Source organism: Lipophrys pholis (assembly GCF_963383615.2).
Source record: "Lipophrys pholis genome assembly, chromosome: 7".
Taxonomy (NCBI): Eukaryota; Metazoa; Chordata; class Actinopteri; order Blenniiformes; family Blenniidae; genus Lipophrys; species Lipophrys pholis.
In genome coordinates, this window is record NC_137638.1 from 33089985 (window position 1) to 33107605 (window position 17621).

The window sequence follows — 17621 nt, forward strand, 5'->3', positions numbered from 1 at the left end:
AGCATGACCACTTTATCTGCTCCACCAGCACCACCATGACCACTTTATCTGCTCCACCAGCACCACCATGACACCTTTATCTGCTCCACCAGCACCACCATGACCACTTTATCTGCTCCACCAGCACCACCATGACCACTTTATCTGCTCCACCAGCAGCAGGTGGTGCAGCATTAGCATCTGCAGCCGGAGAATCAATTAGCACAGAACCGACCCGCAGATCAAGCTTGATTCTGGCGCCCCCCTCCCAGCTTCAGGCAACTGACTGCTACTGCAGCAGGAGCAAGAGGCACAGCAGACACCACAGCTGATGGAGGCAGAGCCTTTAGAGGGTGGGGTAAGTAATAAAAAGCAGCATGACAGATCTGTAAGCAGCTCTACTTGTGAGGTTATCTGAGAGAGCAACATTTTAAAGACACACTGAGGTCAAAAACCAAAAAGGTGTTTTTGTTTGCAGACATTCCTCATGTGTCACTATTTATTAATGTCAAAGGTCAAACAGGCCTGTTGCTCCGTCATTCTCAGGAGTCGGGGTATTATTGAAGTCTGAGAGCAGGAGTGTCCAACTCATGTCCACCGAGGACACGTCAGCATCATGGCTGTCCTCAAAGGGACAAATGTAACTGTAAGACAGTATACATGGAACTAAATGGAACTGTAAGACAGTATACATGGAACTAAATGTAAACAAATATAATATAAAATAAATGTAACTGCTCCTCAATTTGAAATAACTCTGACGTTATTACTTACTCATATTACAACTATTACATATGCATTTGCATAGATCTATGAAATATATTTGCTTGTTGCTCTGTTCAGTCTAACCTTGTCATACTTACCTCCATACTTGGTGTCAAAATGTGGACGTATATTTTACTCTTCGACACTCCTCAGAGCACTAAAGACAAACAGTTTTCCTCCTTGAAGCACAAACATGTCTTCTCCTCCCTTCGTTCATCAAACATCCTTTCATCTGCATCTAGTTTTCTCTTCCTCGCCGCTCGCCACCGTGTGTGGTTCTCAATGGGTTGTATTTGGTCGGGTGGAACACGGGTCGGCGCGGGGAACATCTTAATCTGGATATGCACAAATTCAGAACGACTTCCACGTCAACAAAGGCACATGTAATTACCGTAACGTTTCCAATAGATGCGCACCCTAAAGTGTGTTCTGCGCATCTATAGCAAACCATATGGTATTTTTTTAAAGCCAGTCAGACCTTTAAAACTTCCCGGGCCACATAAAATAACGTGGCGGGCCACATTTGACCCGCGGGCCTTGAGTTTGACATGTGTCTTAGTGGATGGGGGTGGGGTACTTTAGTGCATTATAATGAGCCGTGTGTTCCTTTTACTTTTGTCCAACTTCAAGCCATTAACATACATCAACGGGGAGAAATTATTAGGAACACTTAATTATACATACATACAGTATGCCACCACCACCCATTACAACCTCAATAACAAACACTACATCAAACTATAACCTTTGCAACAATTTCAACAAAAACTGAAAATGATAAAGCTTTGTTAATGTGGAATCAGTGGTAGCGCTGATTTATTTGACTGGATTACACTGGACAAGTGTATCTAATGAAACGGCCAGTGAGTGTATATGTACTGGAAAAAATACAAAAATAATAATATAATAATATATATATATATATATATATATACGCAGATCTGTGGGCCAGTTGGAGCCAAAAATGCCAGGGCTGATTTTTTGCCCCAGTCCCGCCCTGCCTGCAGGAAACAGTCACTGAAATCTCTGTTTTCTGGATTATCATACCAGGATATCTATGTTAACTAGATTACCATACCAGGATATAGCTGCTTCCTGGATTTACATACCAGGATATCCTAGGCCGTGTTTACACAACAACGTTTCACGTGACAACACCTAATGTGCTAAATAAAAGGAGAGTTTCCACTGCAGCAGCGGACACAGAGACAACCATGTAGTTAGAATGCCAGGCCACTGGAGGGCGCTGTTGCTTGATTTTGTAATGAAACTACACAGACGTGTGCAGAGAACAAAACACTATAAAGGTGAAGAAAAAGGAGAGAACCTGACATCCTAGTGGACTGATGAGGAACCGGATGATATCAGGGAGAGTCTCAACTATTAAACTACTGATCTGGACCATAAAACTAGAATATGGACCGCGGGTCGTACCACTACGGGTCGTACCGCTACGGGTCGTACCACTACGGGTCGTACCGCTACAGGTCGTACCGCTACGGGTCGTACCACTACGGGTCGTACCACTACGGGTCGTGCCACTACGGGTCGTACCACTACGGGTCGTACCACTACGGGTCGTACCACCACGGGTCGTACCGCTACGGGTCGTACCACTACACGGCCGACATGTTTGTTTACAACTGGATGAGCAGGAGGGGGGGGGGGGGATGAGCAGTAACAGGCTCTGTAGCCTCCATCAGTCTCTGCCGGAGGGGGGGGAGATGAGCAGTAACAGGCTCTGTAGCCTCCATCAGTCTCTGCAGGAGGGGGGGAGATGAGCAGTAACAGGCTCTGTAGCCTCCATCAGTCTCTGCAGGAGGGAGGGGGAGATAAGCAGTAACAGGCTCTGGAGCCTCCATCAGTCTCTGCAGGAGGGGGGGAGATGAGCAGTAACAGGCTCTGTAGCCTCCATCAGTCTCTGCAGGAGGGGGGGGGGGAGTTGAGCAGTAACAGGCTCTGTAGCCTCCATCAGTCTCTGCAGGAGGGGGGGGGGGGGTTGAGCAGTAACAGGCTCTGTAGCCTCCATCAGTCTCTGCAGGAGGGAGGGGGAGATGAGCAGTAACAGGCTCTGTAGCCTCCATCAGTCTCTGCAGGAGGGGGGGGGGGGGGTTGAGCAGTAACAGGCTCTGTAGCCTCCATCAGTCTCTGCAGGAGGGGGGGGGGGGAGTTGAGCAGTAACAGGCTCTGTAGCCTCCATCAGTCTCTGCAGGAGGGAGGGGGAGATGAGCAGTAACAGGCTCTGTAGCCTCCATCAGTCTCTGCAGGAAGGAGGGGGAGATGAGCAGTAACAGGCTCTGTAGCCTCCATCAGTCTCTGCAGGAGGGGGGGGGGGGGTTGAGCAGTAACAGGCTCTGTAGCCTCCATCAGTCTCTGCAGGAGGGAGGGGGAGATGAGCAGTAACAGGCTCTGTAGCCTCCATCAGTCTCTGCAGGAAGGAGGGGGAGATGAGCAGTAACAGGCTCTGTAGCCTCCATCAGTCTCTGCAGGAGGGGGGGGGGGGTTGAGCAGTAACAGGCTCTGTAGCCTCCATCAGTCTCTGCAGGAGGGAGGGGGAGATGAGCAGTAACAGGCTCTGTAGCCTCCATCAGTCTCTGCAGGAAGGAGGGGGAGATGAGCAGTAACAGGCTCTGTAGCCTCCATCAGTCTCTGCAGGAGGGATCAGTGACCATGAAAGAATCTTTCCACCTTGGGAGCCGGATTAAAAACTTTGTGGATACAGTGCATCAGAACACTGGTACCGTGTAAACGGACCCCCTAAAGTGAAGAAAGTTTTGCTGATACACTTGAATTCGTTGTGGTGTAAACGGGGCCTCTGTTACCTGGATTAGCATACCAGGATATCTCTGTTACCTGGATTAACATACCAGGATATCTCTGTTACCTGGATTAGCATACCAGGATATCTCTGTTACCTGGATTAACATACCAGGAAATGTCTGTTTCCTGGATTAGCATACCAGGATATCTCTGTTACCTGGATTAACATACCAGGATATCTCTGTTACCTGGATTAACATACCAGGATATCTCTGTTACCTGGATTAACATACCAGGAAATGTCTGTTTCCTGGATTAACATACCAGGAAATGTCTGTTTCCTGGATTAACAAAGCTCAATGTGTGTAAGTATGATGATAAAATGACGTTGATGAATAATCTGAACCTGGTTGATCATTGGAGGATAAAAACCCAGGAACTTCTCAATGTTCGTGATTCAATGCATCTGGAAATAGTGGACGCTGGAGATTATTCTTTTATTATTATTATTCTCTATGTTCTTGACAAATGTGATTAATGATTTTACCATTTCTGCGTCCCTCATGACCGATCATTGTCTTATTACATTTTCTCTTCTACTTTCAAGAATTAATCCTGAGTTGACCCGAAGCTGGAAATTCATTATTAACAACTGAACAATTCTTTTTTTTGCAAAAAAGTTCAACTGATCATAATAGAAGTTGACGCCTTGGACATTTCTTCAGTAAGCGAATGGGAATAAATAAAGTTTAAAATAAAACAAGTTTCTCTTCAAACCAGTAAATATTTGTTGAGACCGAAAAGCAAAAGCAACTGGACACTATAAATCAAATCAAGTGACGATCTGAGATTAATCACCTGTTCTATTGAGCTAAAGAAGTGCAGTCCGAATGAGACTCTTGATACTTAGAAGAATCAAAAGGTGCTTTAGTAGCAGTGGCGGCCGTCAGGACCTGGAGGCTTCTCTGCAGGCCTGAGACAAAGATCTGAACCACAGGCTGATGCTGATCTTATTTTGTCCATGAATACTTCTTTAATAATTCCAAACTGTCTGTCTGCTTCCTCTCATAGCTTCTCCCCTGACTGCTGCTTCCAGACTGAACTTCCATATTAAAGCTTTGAACCAATCACAGTCCAGCCATCACCTGTTGCCGGGTAAAGAAATCTGCTTCAGATTAATATAAAAATGTATATATATAAAATAAGAGTTGGTGACGCTGCTGCTTCAACCAATCAGGTTTAGATATTGACGACTCAGGACCTTCTGGAAGGCCGAGGGTGACGTCAGCATATTCCAGCCCTCTGATTGGACGGTCAGAGAGTTCACTCTCCAGCTAGCTGACTGCATCTGGAGCAGCTGCAGGAACCAAAATATAGTTGGTTGGTTTAATAGAGGTTTGATCAACCTACAATGGCTGAAAGAGAATTAAAGACATTTGGTTGAAGATTTATTGTCCAAACCATTTTCAAGAGGGACTTTTCCTGGAGGTCTTTGAACGCACCGCAGCACTCCAAGCCCACGGAGGTCCGGTGTAATTTACCTGCTCACTACAAACTCCATGGCAGGATTCAGGATTATCTTATTTATCATTAGATTATTTTTAAGACCATGAAAAGCTGACGTCTGTCTCCGTCCTCGACCCCCGCAAGTTTTGGGAAAAGCAGCCGCTTCTTTATGCAGCTGCAGCAGAAGGAGAGACTGAACTGGGATTTCTTTCATCATCATAAACAGTCTTCATCATAAACAGTCTTCATCATAAACAGTCTCTGTCATAAACAGTCTTCAGCATAAACACTCTTCATCATAAACAGTCTTCATCATAAACAGTCTTCAGCATAAACACTCTTCATCATAAACAGTCTTCGTCATAAACAGTCTCTGTCATAAACAGTCTTCATCATAAACAGTTTTCATCATAAACAGTCTTCGTCATAAACAGTCTCTGTCATAAACAGTCTTCATCATAAACAGTCTTCATCATAAACACTCTTCATCATAAACAGTCCCTGTCATAAACAGTCTTCATCATAAACAGTCTTCATCATAAAGTCTTCATCATAAACAGTCTTCATCATAAACAGTCTTCATCATAAACAGTCTTCAGCATAAACACTCTTCATCATAAACAGTCTTCGTCATAAACAGTCTCTGTCATAAACAGTCTTCATCATAAACAGTTTTCATCATAAACAGTCTTCGTCATAAACAGTCTCTGTCATAAACAGTCTTCATCATAAACAGTCTTCGTCATAAACAGTCTCTGTCATAAACAGTCTTCATCATAAACAGTCTTCATCATAAACAGTCTTCAGCATAAACACTCTTCATCATAAACAGTCTTCATCATAAACAGTCTTCAGCATAAACACTCTTCATCATAAACAGTCTTCGTCATAAACAGTCTTCGTCATAAAGTCTTCGTCATAAACAGTCTTCATCATAAACAGTCTTCAGCATAAACACTCTTCATCATAAACAGTCTTCATCATAAACAGTCTTCAGCATAAACACTCTTCATCATAAACAGTCTTCGTCATAAACAGTCTCTGTCATAAACAGTCTTCATCATAAACAGTTTTCATCATAAACAGTCTTCGTCATAAACAGTCTCTGTCATAAACAGTCTTCATCATAAACAGTCTTCATCATAAACACTCTTCATCATAAACAGTCCCTGTCATAAACAGTCTTCATCATAAACAGTCTTCATCATAAAGTCTTCATCATAAACAGTCTTCATCATAAACAGTCTCTGTCATAAACAGTCTTCATCATAAACAGTCTTCATCATAAACAGTCTCTGTCATTAACAGTCTTCATCATAAACAGTCTTCATCATAAACAGTCTCTGTCATAAACAGTCTTCATCATAAACACTCTTCATCATAAACAGTCTTCGTCATAAACAGTCTTCGTCATAAACAGTCTTCATCATAAACAGTCTTCGTCATAAACAGTCTCTGTCATAAACAGTCTTCATCATAAACACTCTTCTTCTTAAACAGTCTTCATCATAAACAGTCTTTGTCATAAACAGTCTTCATCATAAACAGTCTCTGTCATAAACAGTCTTCATCATAAACACTCTTCATCATAAACAGTCTCTGTCATAAACAGTCTTCATCATAAACAGTCTCTGTCATAAACAGTCTTCATCATAAACAGTCTTCATCATAAACAATCTCTGTCATAAACAGTCTTCATCATAAACAGTCTTCATCATAAACAGTCTCTGTCATAAACAGTCTTCATCATAAACACTCTTCATCATAAACAGTCTTCATCATAAACAGTCTTTGTCATAAACAGTCTCTGTCATAAACAGTCTTCATCATAAATACTCTTCATCATAAACACTCTTCATCATAAACAGTCTTCATCATAAACAGTCTCTGTCATAAACAGTCTTCATCATAAACAGTCTTCATCATAAACAGTCTTCGTAATAAACAGTCTCTGTCATAAACAGTCTTCATCATAAACAGTCTTCATCATAAACACTCTTCATAAACAGTCTTCATCATAAACAGTCTCTGTCATAAACAGTCTTCATCATAAACAGTCTTCATCATAAACAGTATCTGTCATAAACAGTCTTCATCATAAACAGTCTTCGTCATAAACAGTCTTCATCATAAACAGTCTCTGTCATAAACAGTCTTCATCATAAACAGTCTTCGTCATAAACAGTCTCTGTCATAAACAGTCTTCATCATAAACACTCTTCATCATAAACAGTCTTCATCATAAACAGTCTTTGTCATAAACAGTCTTCATCATAAACAGTCTTCATCATAAACAGTCTTTGTCATAAACAGTCCTCGTCATAAACAGTCTTCATCATAAACACTCTTCATCATAAACAGTCTTCATCATAAACAGTCTTCATCATAAACAGTCTCTGTCATAAACAGTCTTCATCATAAACAGTCTTCGTCATAAACAGTCTCTGTCATAAACAGTCTTCATCATAAACAGTGTCTGTCATAAACAGTCTTCATCATAAACAGTCTTCGTCATAAACAGTCTCTGTCATAAACAGTCTTCATCATAAACACTCTTCATCATAAACAGTCTTCATCATAAACAGTCTTCGTCATAAACAGTCTTCGTCATAAACAGTCTTCATCATAAACAGTCTTCGTCATAAACAGTCTTCGTCATAAACAGTCTTCATCATAAACAGTCTTCGTCATAAACAGTCTCTGTCATAAACAGTCTTCATCATAAACACTCTTCATCATAAACAGTCTTCATCATAAACAGTCTTCGTCATAAACAGTCTTCGTCATAAACAGTCTTCATCATAAACAGTCTCTGTCATAAACAGTCTTCATCATAAACAGTCTTCATCATAAACAGCCTTCGTCATAAACAGTCTTCCCTCATAAACAGTCTTCAGCATAAACAGTCCCTGTCATAAACAGTCTTCATCATAAACAGTCTTCATCATAAACAGTCTTCATCATTAACAGTCTTCGCCCGGGACCTAAAACCATACAGGTCCCCACTGGTGATAAAGGTATTTATTCTGGAGTACTATCTGTAATTCAAAGACTCTTTATACTGCATTTATGGATGATAAATAGTTTTTTGTAGCCATAAATAGTTATTGAGGGGTGGATTAACTCAGACCAGCATTAGTGAATGCTGAGGTCTGAAATGCACGGCCTGCCACTGATATGTACGACGCGGCGCTCGCTGGCGACAAGAAGAAGAAAAGAAGCCATACTGTAGGCAGCAAAAGAAGAAAGGTTCTAAACACTAATGGTTTTGTCACTGAAGACAATAACAATAATTGAGATATTCTTCATTTTTGCTCTAATATATATGAATCTACTCTGGATTTCACTGTCAAATGTTTCTGAATACTGTTAAAGATTTTATGAATAAAATCGATGTGGATTTCAAACATTAAATGAAAACTCATTCAGTATGACGACATGGTTATCTTAAAGATGTCCTTGGAACAGAGGCAGTGATCACTAACTAGTGAATCTAACAGTGTTTTGGGAAAGGAGCTCTTCTGGGAATCAGCCCAACGAAATGAAAGGAGGAAGAATCACCTTCAATCAAAACCCAAAGAAAGATGAATGACAGTCAGGGAAGTGGAGAGCAAACAGCTCACCTGAACATTCTACGTCTGCAGACTGACCGTTATTAAAGGACGGAAGATTCACAATCACATTGGACTGATTAGTTGGATCAGGAGGATTTAGTGGACTCTCTACCTGTCAGGCTGCTCTCTACTGTCAGCCTGCTCTCTACCTGTCAGCCTGCTCTCTACCTGTCAGCCTGCTCTCTACTGTCAGCCTGCTCTCTACCTGTCAGGCTGCTCTCTACTGTCAGCCTGCTCTCTACCTGTCAGCCTGCTCTCTACTGTCAGCCTGCTCTCTACCTGTCAGGCTGCTCTCTACTGTCAGCCTGCTCTCTACCTGTCAGCCTGCTCTCTACCTGTCAGGCTGCTCTCTACTGTCAGCCTGCTCTCTACCTGTCAGCCTGCTCTCTACTGTCAGCCTGCTCTCTACCTGTCAGCCTGCTCTCTACCTGTCAGGCTGCTCTCTACTGTCAGCCTGCTCTCTACCTGTCAGGCTGCTCTCTACCTGTCAGCCTGCTCTCTACCTGTCAACCTGCTCTCTACCGGTCAGGCTGCTCTCTACTGTCAGGCTGCTCTCCACCTGTCAGCCTGCTCTCTACTGTCAGGCTGCTCTCTAACCTGTCAGCCTGCTCTCTACTGTCAGGCTCCTCTCTACCTGTCAGACTGCTCTCTACTGTCAGGCTGCTCTCTACCTGTCAGCCTGCTCTCTACTGTCGGGCTGCTCTCCACCTGTCAGCCTGCTCTCTACTGTCAGGCTGCTCTCTAACCTGGCAGGCTGCTCTCCACTGTCAGGCTGCTCTCTACTGTCCAGCTGCTTTCTACCTGTCAGGCTGCTCTCTACCTGCCTAGCTGCTCTCTGCCTGTCAGGCTGCTCTCTACCTGTCAGGCTGCTCTCTACCTGTCAGCCTGCTCTCTACTGTCAGGCTGCTCTCTACCTGCCTAGCTGCTCTCTGCCTGTCAGGCTGCTCTCTACCTGTCAGGCTGCTCTCTACCTGTCAGCCTGCTCTCTACTGTCAGGCTGCTCTCTACTGTCAGGCTGCTCTCTACCTGTCAACCTGCTCTCTACCTGTCAGGCTGCTCTCTACTGTCAGGCTGCTCTCTACCTGTCAGCCTGCTCTCTACCTGTCAACCTGCTCTCTACCGGTCAGGCTGCTCTCTGCTGTCAGGCTGCTCTCCACCTGTCAGCCTGCTCTCTACTGTCAGGCTGCTCTCTAACCTGTCAGCCTGCTCTCTACTGTCAGGCTCCTCTCTACCTGTCAGACTGCTCTCTACTGTCAGGCTGCTCTCTACCTGTCAGCCTGCTCTCTACTGTCGGGCTGCTCTCCACCTGTCAGCCTGCTCTCTACTGTCAGGCTGCTCTCTAACCTGGCAGGCTGCTCTCCACTGTCAGGCTGCTCTCTACTGTCCAGCTGCTTTCTACCTGTCAGGCTGCTCTCTACCTGCCTAGCTGCTCTCTGCCTGTCAGGCTGCTCTCTACCTGTCAGCCTGCTCTCTACTGTCAGGCTGCTCTCTACCTGTCAGCCTGCTCTCTACCTGTCAGGCTGCTCTCTACTGTCAGGCTGCTCTCTACCTGTCAGCCTGCTCTCTACCTGTCAACCTGCTCTCTACCGGCCAGGCTGCTCTCTACCGGTCAGGCTGCTCTCTACCTGTCAGGCTGCTCTCTACTGTCAGGCTCCTCTCTACCTGTCAGGCTGCTCTCTACTGTCAGGCTGCTCTCCAACCTGTCAGCCTGCTCTCTACTGGCAGGCTGCTCTCTACTGTCAGGCTGCTCTCTACTGTCCAGCTGCTCTCTACCTGTCAGGCTGCTCTCTACCTGTCTAGCTGCTCTCTGCCTGTCAGGCTGCTCTCTACCTGTCAGGCTGCTCTCCACCTGTCAGCCTGCTCTCTACTGTCAGGCTGCTCTCTAACCTGTCAGCCTGCTCTCTACTGGTAGGCTGCTCTCTACTGTCAGGTTGCTCTCTACTGTCCAGCTGCTCTCTACCTGTCAGGCTGCTCTCTACCTGTCTAGCTGCTCTCTGCCTGTCAGGCTGCTCTCTACCTGTCAGGCTGCTCTCTACTGTCCAGCTGCTCTCTACCTGTCAGCCTGCTCTCTACCTGTCTAGCTGCTCTCTACTATCAGGTTGCTCTCTTCCTTCCAAGCTACTCCCTACCTGTCAGGCTGCTCTCTACCTGTCAAGCTGCTCTCTACCTGTCATGCTCCTCTCTACCTGTCAGGCTCCTCTCTACCTGTCAAGCTGCTCTCTACCTGTCAGGCTGCTTCCTACCTGTCAAGCTGCTCTCTACCTGTCAAGCTGCTCTCTGTCCATCAGGCTGCTCTCTCCCTGTCAAGCTGCTCTCTACCTGTCAGGCTGCTCCCTACCTGTCAAGCTTCTCTCTACCTGTCAAGCTGCTCTCTGTCCATCAGGCTGCTCTCTCCCTGTCAAGCTGCTCTCTGCCCATCAGGCTGCTCTCTACCTGTCAGGCTGCTCTCTACCTGTCAGGCTACATTTACACCCTCCACAGTGTTAACTGACTCCATAGCATTAACACCATCCACTACGTTTACACCCTCGGCAGTGATAACTCACTCCATAGCATTAACACCCTCCACTACGTTTACACCCTCCACAGTGTTAACACCCCCCATGGTGTTAACTCATTCCACAGTGTTAACACCCTTCACTACGTTTACACCCTCCACAGTGGTAACTCACTCCATAGCATTAACACCCTCCACTACGTTTACACCCTCCACAGTGGTAACACTCCCCATGGTGTTAACTCACTCCACAGTGTTAAGGCCCTTCACAGTGTTTAACACCCTCAAAGGCATGTGTGTGTGTGTGTGTGTGTGTGTGTGTGTGTGTGTGTGTGTGTGTGTGTGTGTGTGTGTGTGTGTGTGTGTGTGTGTGTGTGTGTGTGTGTGTGTGTGTGAGAGAGAGAGAGAGAGAGAGAGAGAGAGAGAGAGAGAGAGAGACCTCGGTTGTTGAGCTTGATGTTGAGGGGCAGCTGTGTGGCCATGGCCAGCAGGTTGTGCTGTAGAGCGTGCTGCATCATCCTCTGCTGTTCTTGTGCCACCAGCATGATCTTCTTCTCTGGAGGTTCTCCACCCTCCAGCTTCTCCCTCAGCTGCTCCAGAGCCGCCACCGCCTGCACTGCTGCTGTAGCCTGGGCCGCATGGGCAGGAGACACTGAGAGGGCCACCCGGCCTGGAAGGCAGCCGCTCATCATGGGTTCCTCTAGGGGAGAGAGAAACACTGCAAACTGTCATTGACACACACTGGAGAACACCCTGGAGAACACACTGAAGAACACACACTACACAACACAATGGAAAACACACTACAAAACACACACTATAGAACACACTGGAGAACAGACACTATACAACACAATGGAAAACACACTACAAAACACACACTAGAAAACACACTGTGGAACAGACACTATACAACACAATGGAAAACACACTACAAAACACACACTATAGAACACACTGGAGAACACACTGTGGAACACACTGGAGAACACACACAGTAAAACCCACTGTAGAACACAGTGGAGAACACACTGTAGAACACATACCGAAGAACACACTTGAGAACACACTGGAGAACACACAGTGTAGAATAGACTGGAGAACACACTGGAGAACACACACTGGAGAACACACTGCAGAACACACACTGTAGAACACACTGGGGAACACACTGGAGAACACACTGGAGAACACACACTGCAGAACACACACTGGAGAACACACACTGTTGAACATACTGGAGAACACACACTGTAGAACACATACTGGAGAACACACAGTGTAGAATAGACTGGAGAACACACTGTAGAACACACTGGAGAACACACACTCTAGAACACAATGGAGAACACACACTGGAGAACACACACTGCAGAACACACACTGGAGAACACACTGGAGAACACACACTCTAGAACACAATGGAGAACACACACTGCAGAACACACACTGGAGAACACACACTCTAGAACACAATGGAGAACACACACTGGAGAACACACACTGCAGAACACACACTGCAGAACACACACTGGAGAACACACTGGAGAACACACACTCTAGAACACAATGGAGAACACACACTGCAGAACACACACTGGAGAACACACACTCTAGAACACAATGGAGAACACACACTGGAGAACACACTGGAGAACACACACTGCAGAACACACACTGGAGAACACACACTGCAGAACACACACTGGAGAACACACTGGAGAACACACACTCTAGAACACAATGGAGAACACACACTGGAGAACACACTGGAGAACACACACTCTAGAACACACTTTCAACAGAAGTAAACGACTTCAAAGAATCACCTCACACACACACACACACACACACACACACACACACACACACACACACACACACACACACACACACACACACACAAAACTGTAAAAGTTTTGTTGGTGTTGGGATTTATGGTTGGTTATTAGCATATAATTACTGTAAGTAATAGATTACTCAAAGTAATAAATTGAAATTGAAATTATTAATGGAAGTAAACAGTCATTTACTCAGTAACAACTCCTAAAGTAATTGAGTAAGTACTTTTTAAAAAATGAATAAATTATCAAAAATAATTTATTAATAAAAAAACAATTTTTAATTTGCATATATTTGTTATTTATGTTATAATAATAAATCGGGGCACAACCAGATAAACTGGAAATAGCTAATACCAAAATATCAGTCTTACCACACACACACACACACACACACACACACACACACACACACACACACACACACACACACACACACACACACTTTGTACATAGTGTTGCTGTTTAATAGATTAGCTCTCCATGTTAGATGTCGTTTGCTATTTGAATGTGTTGATTTATGAGATGATTTATGAATTATTTATGAATTAATACATTTTATTAATAAACGCCTGTTAGCTGAATTGAACGATTCTTTTTTATTAACTTAAATAAACTTTTTACAAACTGGACTGATATTTTGGTAATTACTCAATTACTTTAGGAGTTGTTAATGAGTAAATGATCGTTTGCTTCCATTAATAATTTACATTTTTCATAAATTACTTCCAGTGATTTATTACTTTCAGTAATCTATTACTAACGGTAATTTAATGCTAATAACCAACCATAAATCCCAACACTTCCTATAGAACCTCCTTCAGCCTAGGAACCACTGATGCTTCTTTTAGAACCTCCTTTAGCCTAGGAACCACTGATGCTTCTTTTAGAACCTCCTTTAGCCTAGGAACCACTGATGCTTCCTTTAGAACCTCCTCTAGCCTAGGAACCACTGATGCTTCCTTTACCAAAGGAGACCAGCTCATGTTCTCCCACAATTCCTTGCGGTGACAACATTTAAAGGAACCCGCTCATCGGAGCGTTCAGGGAAACTCAGGATGACTGAAAAAGGAGCAGATCATGTAAGTGTAACACCTTTACTAACTCCTTTAGGAAGCTTCCTAACACCTTTAGGAAGTCTCCTAACACCTTTCACTAACTCCTTTAGGAAGCTTCCTAACACCTTTCACTAACTCCTTTAGGAAGCTTCCTAACACCTTTAGGAAGTCTCCTAACACCTTTCACTAACTCCTTTAGGAAGCTTCCTAACACCTTTCACTAACTCCTTTAGGAAGCCTCCTAACTCCTTTCACTAACTCCTTTAGGAAGCATCCTAACACCTTTAGGAAGCCTCCTAACACTTTCACTAACTCCTTTAGGAAGCCTCCTAACTCCTTTCACTAACTCCTTTAGGAAGCATCCTAACACCTTTAGGAAGTCTCCTAACACCTTTCACTAACTCCTTTAGGAAGCCTCCTAACTCCTTTCACTAACTCCTTTAGGAAGCATCCTAACACCTTTAGGAAGTCTCCTAACACCTTTCACTAACTCCTTTAGGAAGCCTCCTAACTCCATTCACTAACTCCTTTAGGAAGCCTCCTAACACCTTTACTAACTCCTTTAGGAAGTCTCCTAACACCTTTACTAACTCCTTTAGGAAGCCTCCTAACACCTTTAGGAAGTCTCCTAACACCTTTCACTAACTCCTTTAGGAAGCTTCCTAACACCTTTCACTAACTCCTTTAGGAAGCTTCCTAACACCTTTAGGAAGTCTCCTAACACCTTTCACTAACTCCTTTAGGAAGCTTCCTAACACCTTTCACTAACTCCTTTAGGAAGCCTCCTAACTCCTTTCACTAACTCCTTTAGGAAGCATCCTAACACCTTTAGGAAGCCTCCTAACACTTTCACTAACTCCTTTAGGAAGCCTCCTAACTCCTTTCACTAACTCCTTTAGGAAGCATCCTAACACCTTTAGGAAGTCTCCTAACACCTTTCACTAACTCCTTTAGGAAGCCTCCTAACTCCTTTCACTAACTCCTTTAGGAAGCATCCTAACACCTTTAGGAAGTCTCCTAACACCTTTCACTAACTCCTTTAGGAAGCCTCCTAACTCCATTCACTAACTCCTTTAGGAAGCCTCCTAACACCTTTACTAACTCCTTTAGGAAGTCTCCTAACACCTTTACTAACTCCTTTAGGAAGCCTCCTAACACCTTTAGGAAGTCTCCTAACACCTTTCACTAACTCCTTTAGGAAGCATCCTAACACCTTTAGGAAGTCTCCTAACTCCTTTCACTAACTCCTTTAGGAAGCATCCTAACACCTTTCACTAACTCCTTTAGGAAGCATCCTAACTCCTTTAGGAAGCATCCTAACACCTTTAGGAAGTCTCCTAACTCCTTTCACTAACTCCTTTAGGAAGCTTCCTAACACCTTTAGGAAGTCTCCTAACACCTTTCACTAACTCCTTTAGGAAGCTTCCTAACACCTTTCACTAACTCCTTTAGGAAGCCTCCTAACTCCTTTCACTAACTCCTTTAGGAAGCCTCCTAACTCCTTTCACTAACTCCTTTAGGAAGCATCCTAACACCTTTAGGAAGCCTCCTAACTCCTTTCACTAACTCCTTTAGGAAGCCTCCTAACTCCTTTCACTAACTCCTATAGGAAGCATCCTAACACCTTTAGGAAGCCTCCTAACACCTTTCACTAACTCCTTTAGGAAGCCTCCTAACTCCTTTCACTAACTCCTTTAGGAAGCATCCTAACACCTTTAGGAAGTCTCCTAACACCTTTCACTAACTCCTTTAGGAAGCCTCCTAACTCCTTTCACTAACTCCTTTAGGAAGCATCCTAACACCTTTAGGAAGTCTCCTAACACCTTTCACTAACTCCTTTAGGAAGCATCCTAACAACTTTCACTAACTCCTTTGGGAAGCCTCCTAACACCTTTCACTAACTCCTTTAGGAAGCATCCTAACACCTTTCACTAACTCCTTTAGGAAGCATTGTAACACCTTTCACTAACTCCTTTAGGAAGCCTCCTAACACCTTTCACTAACTCCTTTAGGAAGCCTCCTAACTCCATTCACTAACTCCTTTAGGAAGCCTCCTAACACCTTTACTAACTCCTTTAGGAAGTCTCCTAACACCTTTACTAACTCCTTTAGGAAGCCTCCTAACACCTTTAGGAAGTCTCCTAACACCTTTCACTAACTCCTTTAGGAAGCATCCTAACACCTTTAGGAAGTCTCCTAACTCCTTTCACTAACTCCTTTAGGAAGCATCCTAACACCTTTCACTAACTCCTTTAGGAAGCATCCTAACTCCTTTAGGAAGCATCCTAACACCTTTAGGAAGTCTCCTAACTCCTTTCACTAACTCCTTTAGGAAGCTTCCTAACACCTTTAGGAAGTCTCCTAACACCTTTCACTAACTCCTTTAGGAAGCTTCCTAACACCTTTCACTAACTCCTTTAGGAAGCCTCCTAACTCCTTTCACTAACTCCTTTAGGAAGCCTCCTAACTCCTTTCACTAACTCCTTTAGGAAGCATCCTAACACCTTTAGGAAGCCTCCTAACTCCTTTCACTAACTCCTTTAGGAAGCCTCCTAACTCCTTTCACTAACTCCTATAGGAAGCATCCTAACACCTTTAGGAAGCCTCCTAACACCTTTCACTAACTCCTTTAGGAAGCCTCCTAACTCCTTTCACTAACTCCTTTAGGAAGCATCCTAACACCTTTAGGAAGTCTCCTAACACCTTTCACTAACTCCTTTAGGAAGCCTCCTAACTCCTTTCACTAACTCCTTTAGGAAGCATCCTAACACCTTTAGGAAGTCTCCTAACACCTTTCACTAACTCCTTTAGGAAGCATCCTAACAACTTTCACTAACTCCTTTGGGAAGCCTCCTAACACCTTTCACTAACTCCTTTAGGAAGCATCCTAACACCTTTCACTAACTCCTTTAGGAAGCATTGTAACACCTTTCACTAACTCCTTTAGGAAGCCTCCTAACACCTTTCACTAACTCCTTTAGGAAGCCTCCTAACACCTTTCACTAACTCCTTTAGGAAGCCTCCTAACACCTTTCACTAACTCCTTTAGGAAGTCTCCTAACACCTTCACTAACTCCTTTAGGAAGCCTCCTAACACCTTTCCTAACTCCTTTAGGAAGCCTCCTAACTCCTTTCACTAAGGTGGCCCCACTGCACCGGTCACCCTGGAAGAGGCTCCATGAGGATGTCCAGTGAGTCCTTGAGCTCTGCTCCAGCCTTGACCTTTGTGTCACCAACACGTTCTTGTCCACCAAGCCACACCAGTGTCCTGGAGCCTCCCCAGACCCCTCCACCACCAGGACACTCTTCTTTAACTCTTAGCTACTACAGTGCTGACCGTGACACTGGCCACTACTTAGTCCGCAGCAAGGTGAGCCTGGTTCTGCAGGTTCCTCCTGTTAGAGGGAGTCTTTCCTTTCCAGTCACTCTGCTGCTCATGAGGATGGATGGTTGGTTTTCTCTCACCTGGGTCATCAGCAGGTCCTGCTGATCATGTGACCTCTCACCTGCTCCCACTGAGCAGCCGTCTTTAACTACCCACCTAGTTATCGATGAGCAGAGTGACTAACAAACCAAGACCAAGACCTCTCAGGCTGAAACA

General features: G+C 44.3%; 1 protein-coding gene across 1 annotated transcript in view; it reads right to left on the reverse strand.

Moving 5' to 3' along the window:
- Positions 1-17621, reverse strand: part of arid3c (AT rich interactive domain 3C (BRIGHT-like)) — a gene marked incomplete at both ends in the record, with an annotated part of 148730 nt that overhangs the window by 5784 nt on the left and 125325 nt on the right. The window contains one exon of the mRNA XM_080467465.1: positions 11561-11821. Within this exon, the coding sequence (XP_080323591.1) occupies positions 11561-11821 (261 nt within the window). The remainder of the gene's footprint in view (positions 1-11560; positions 11822-17621) is intronic.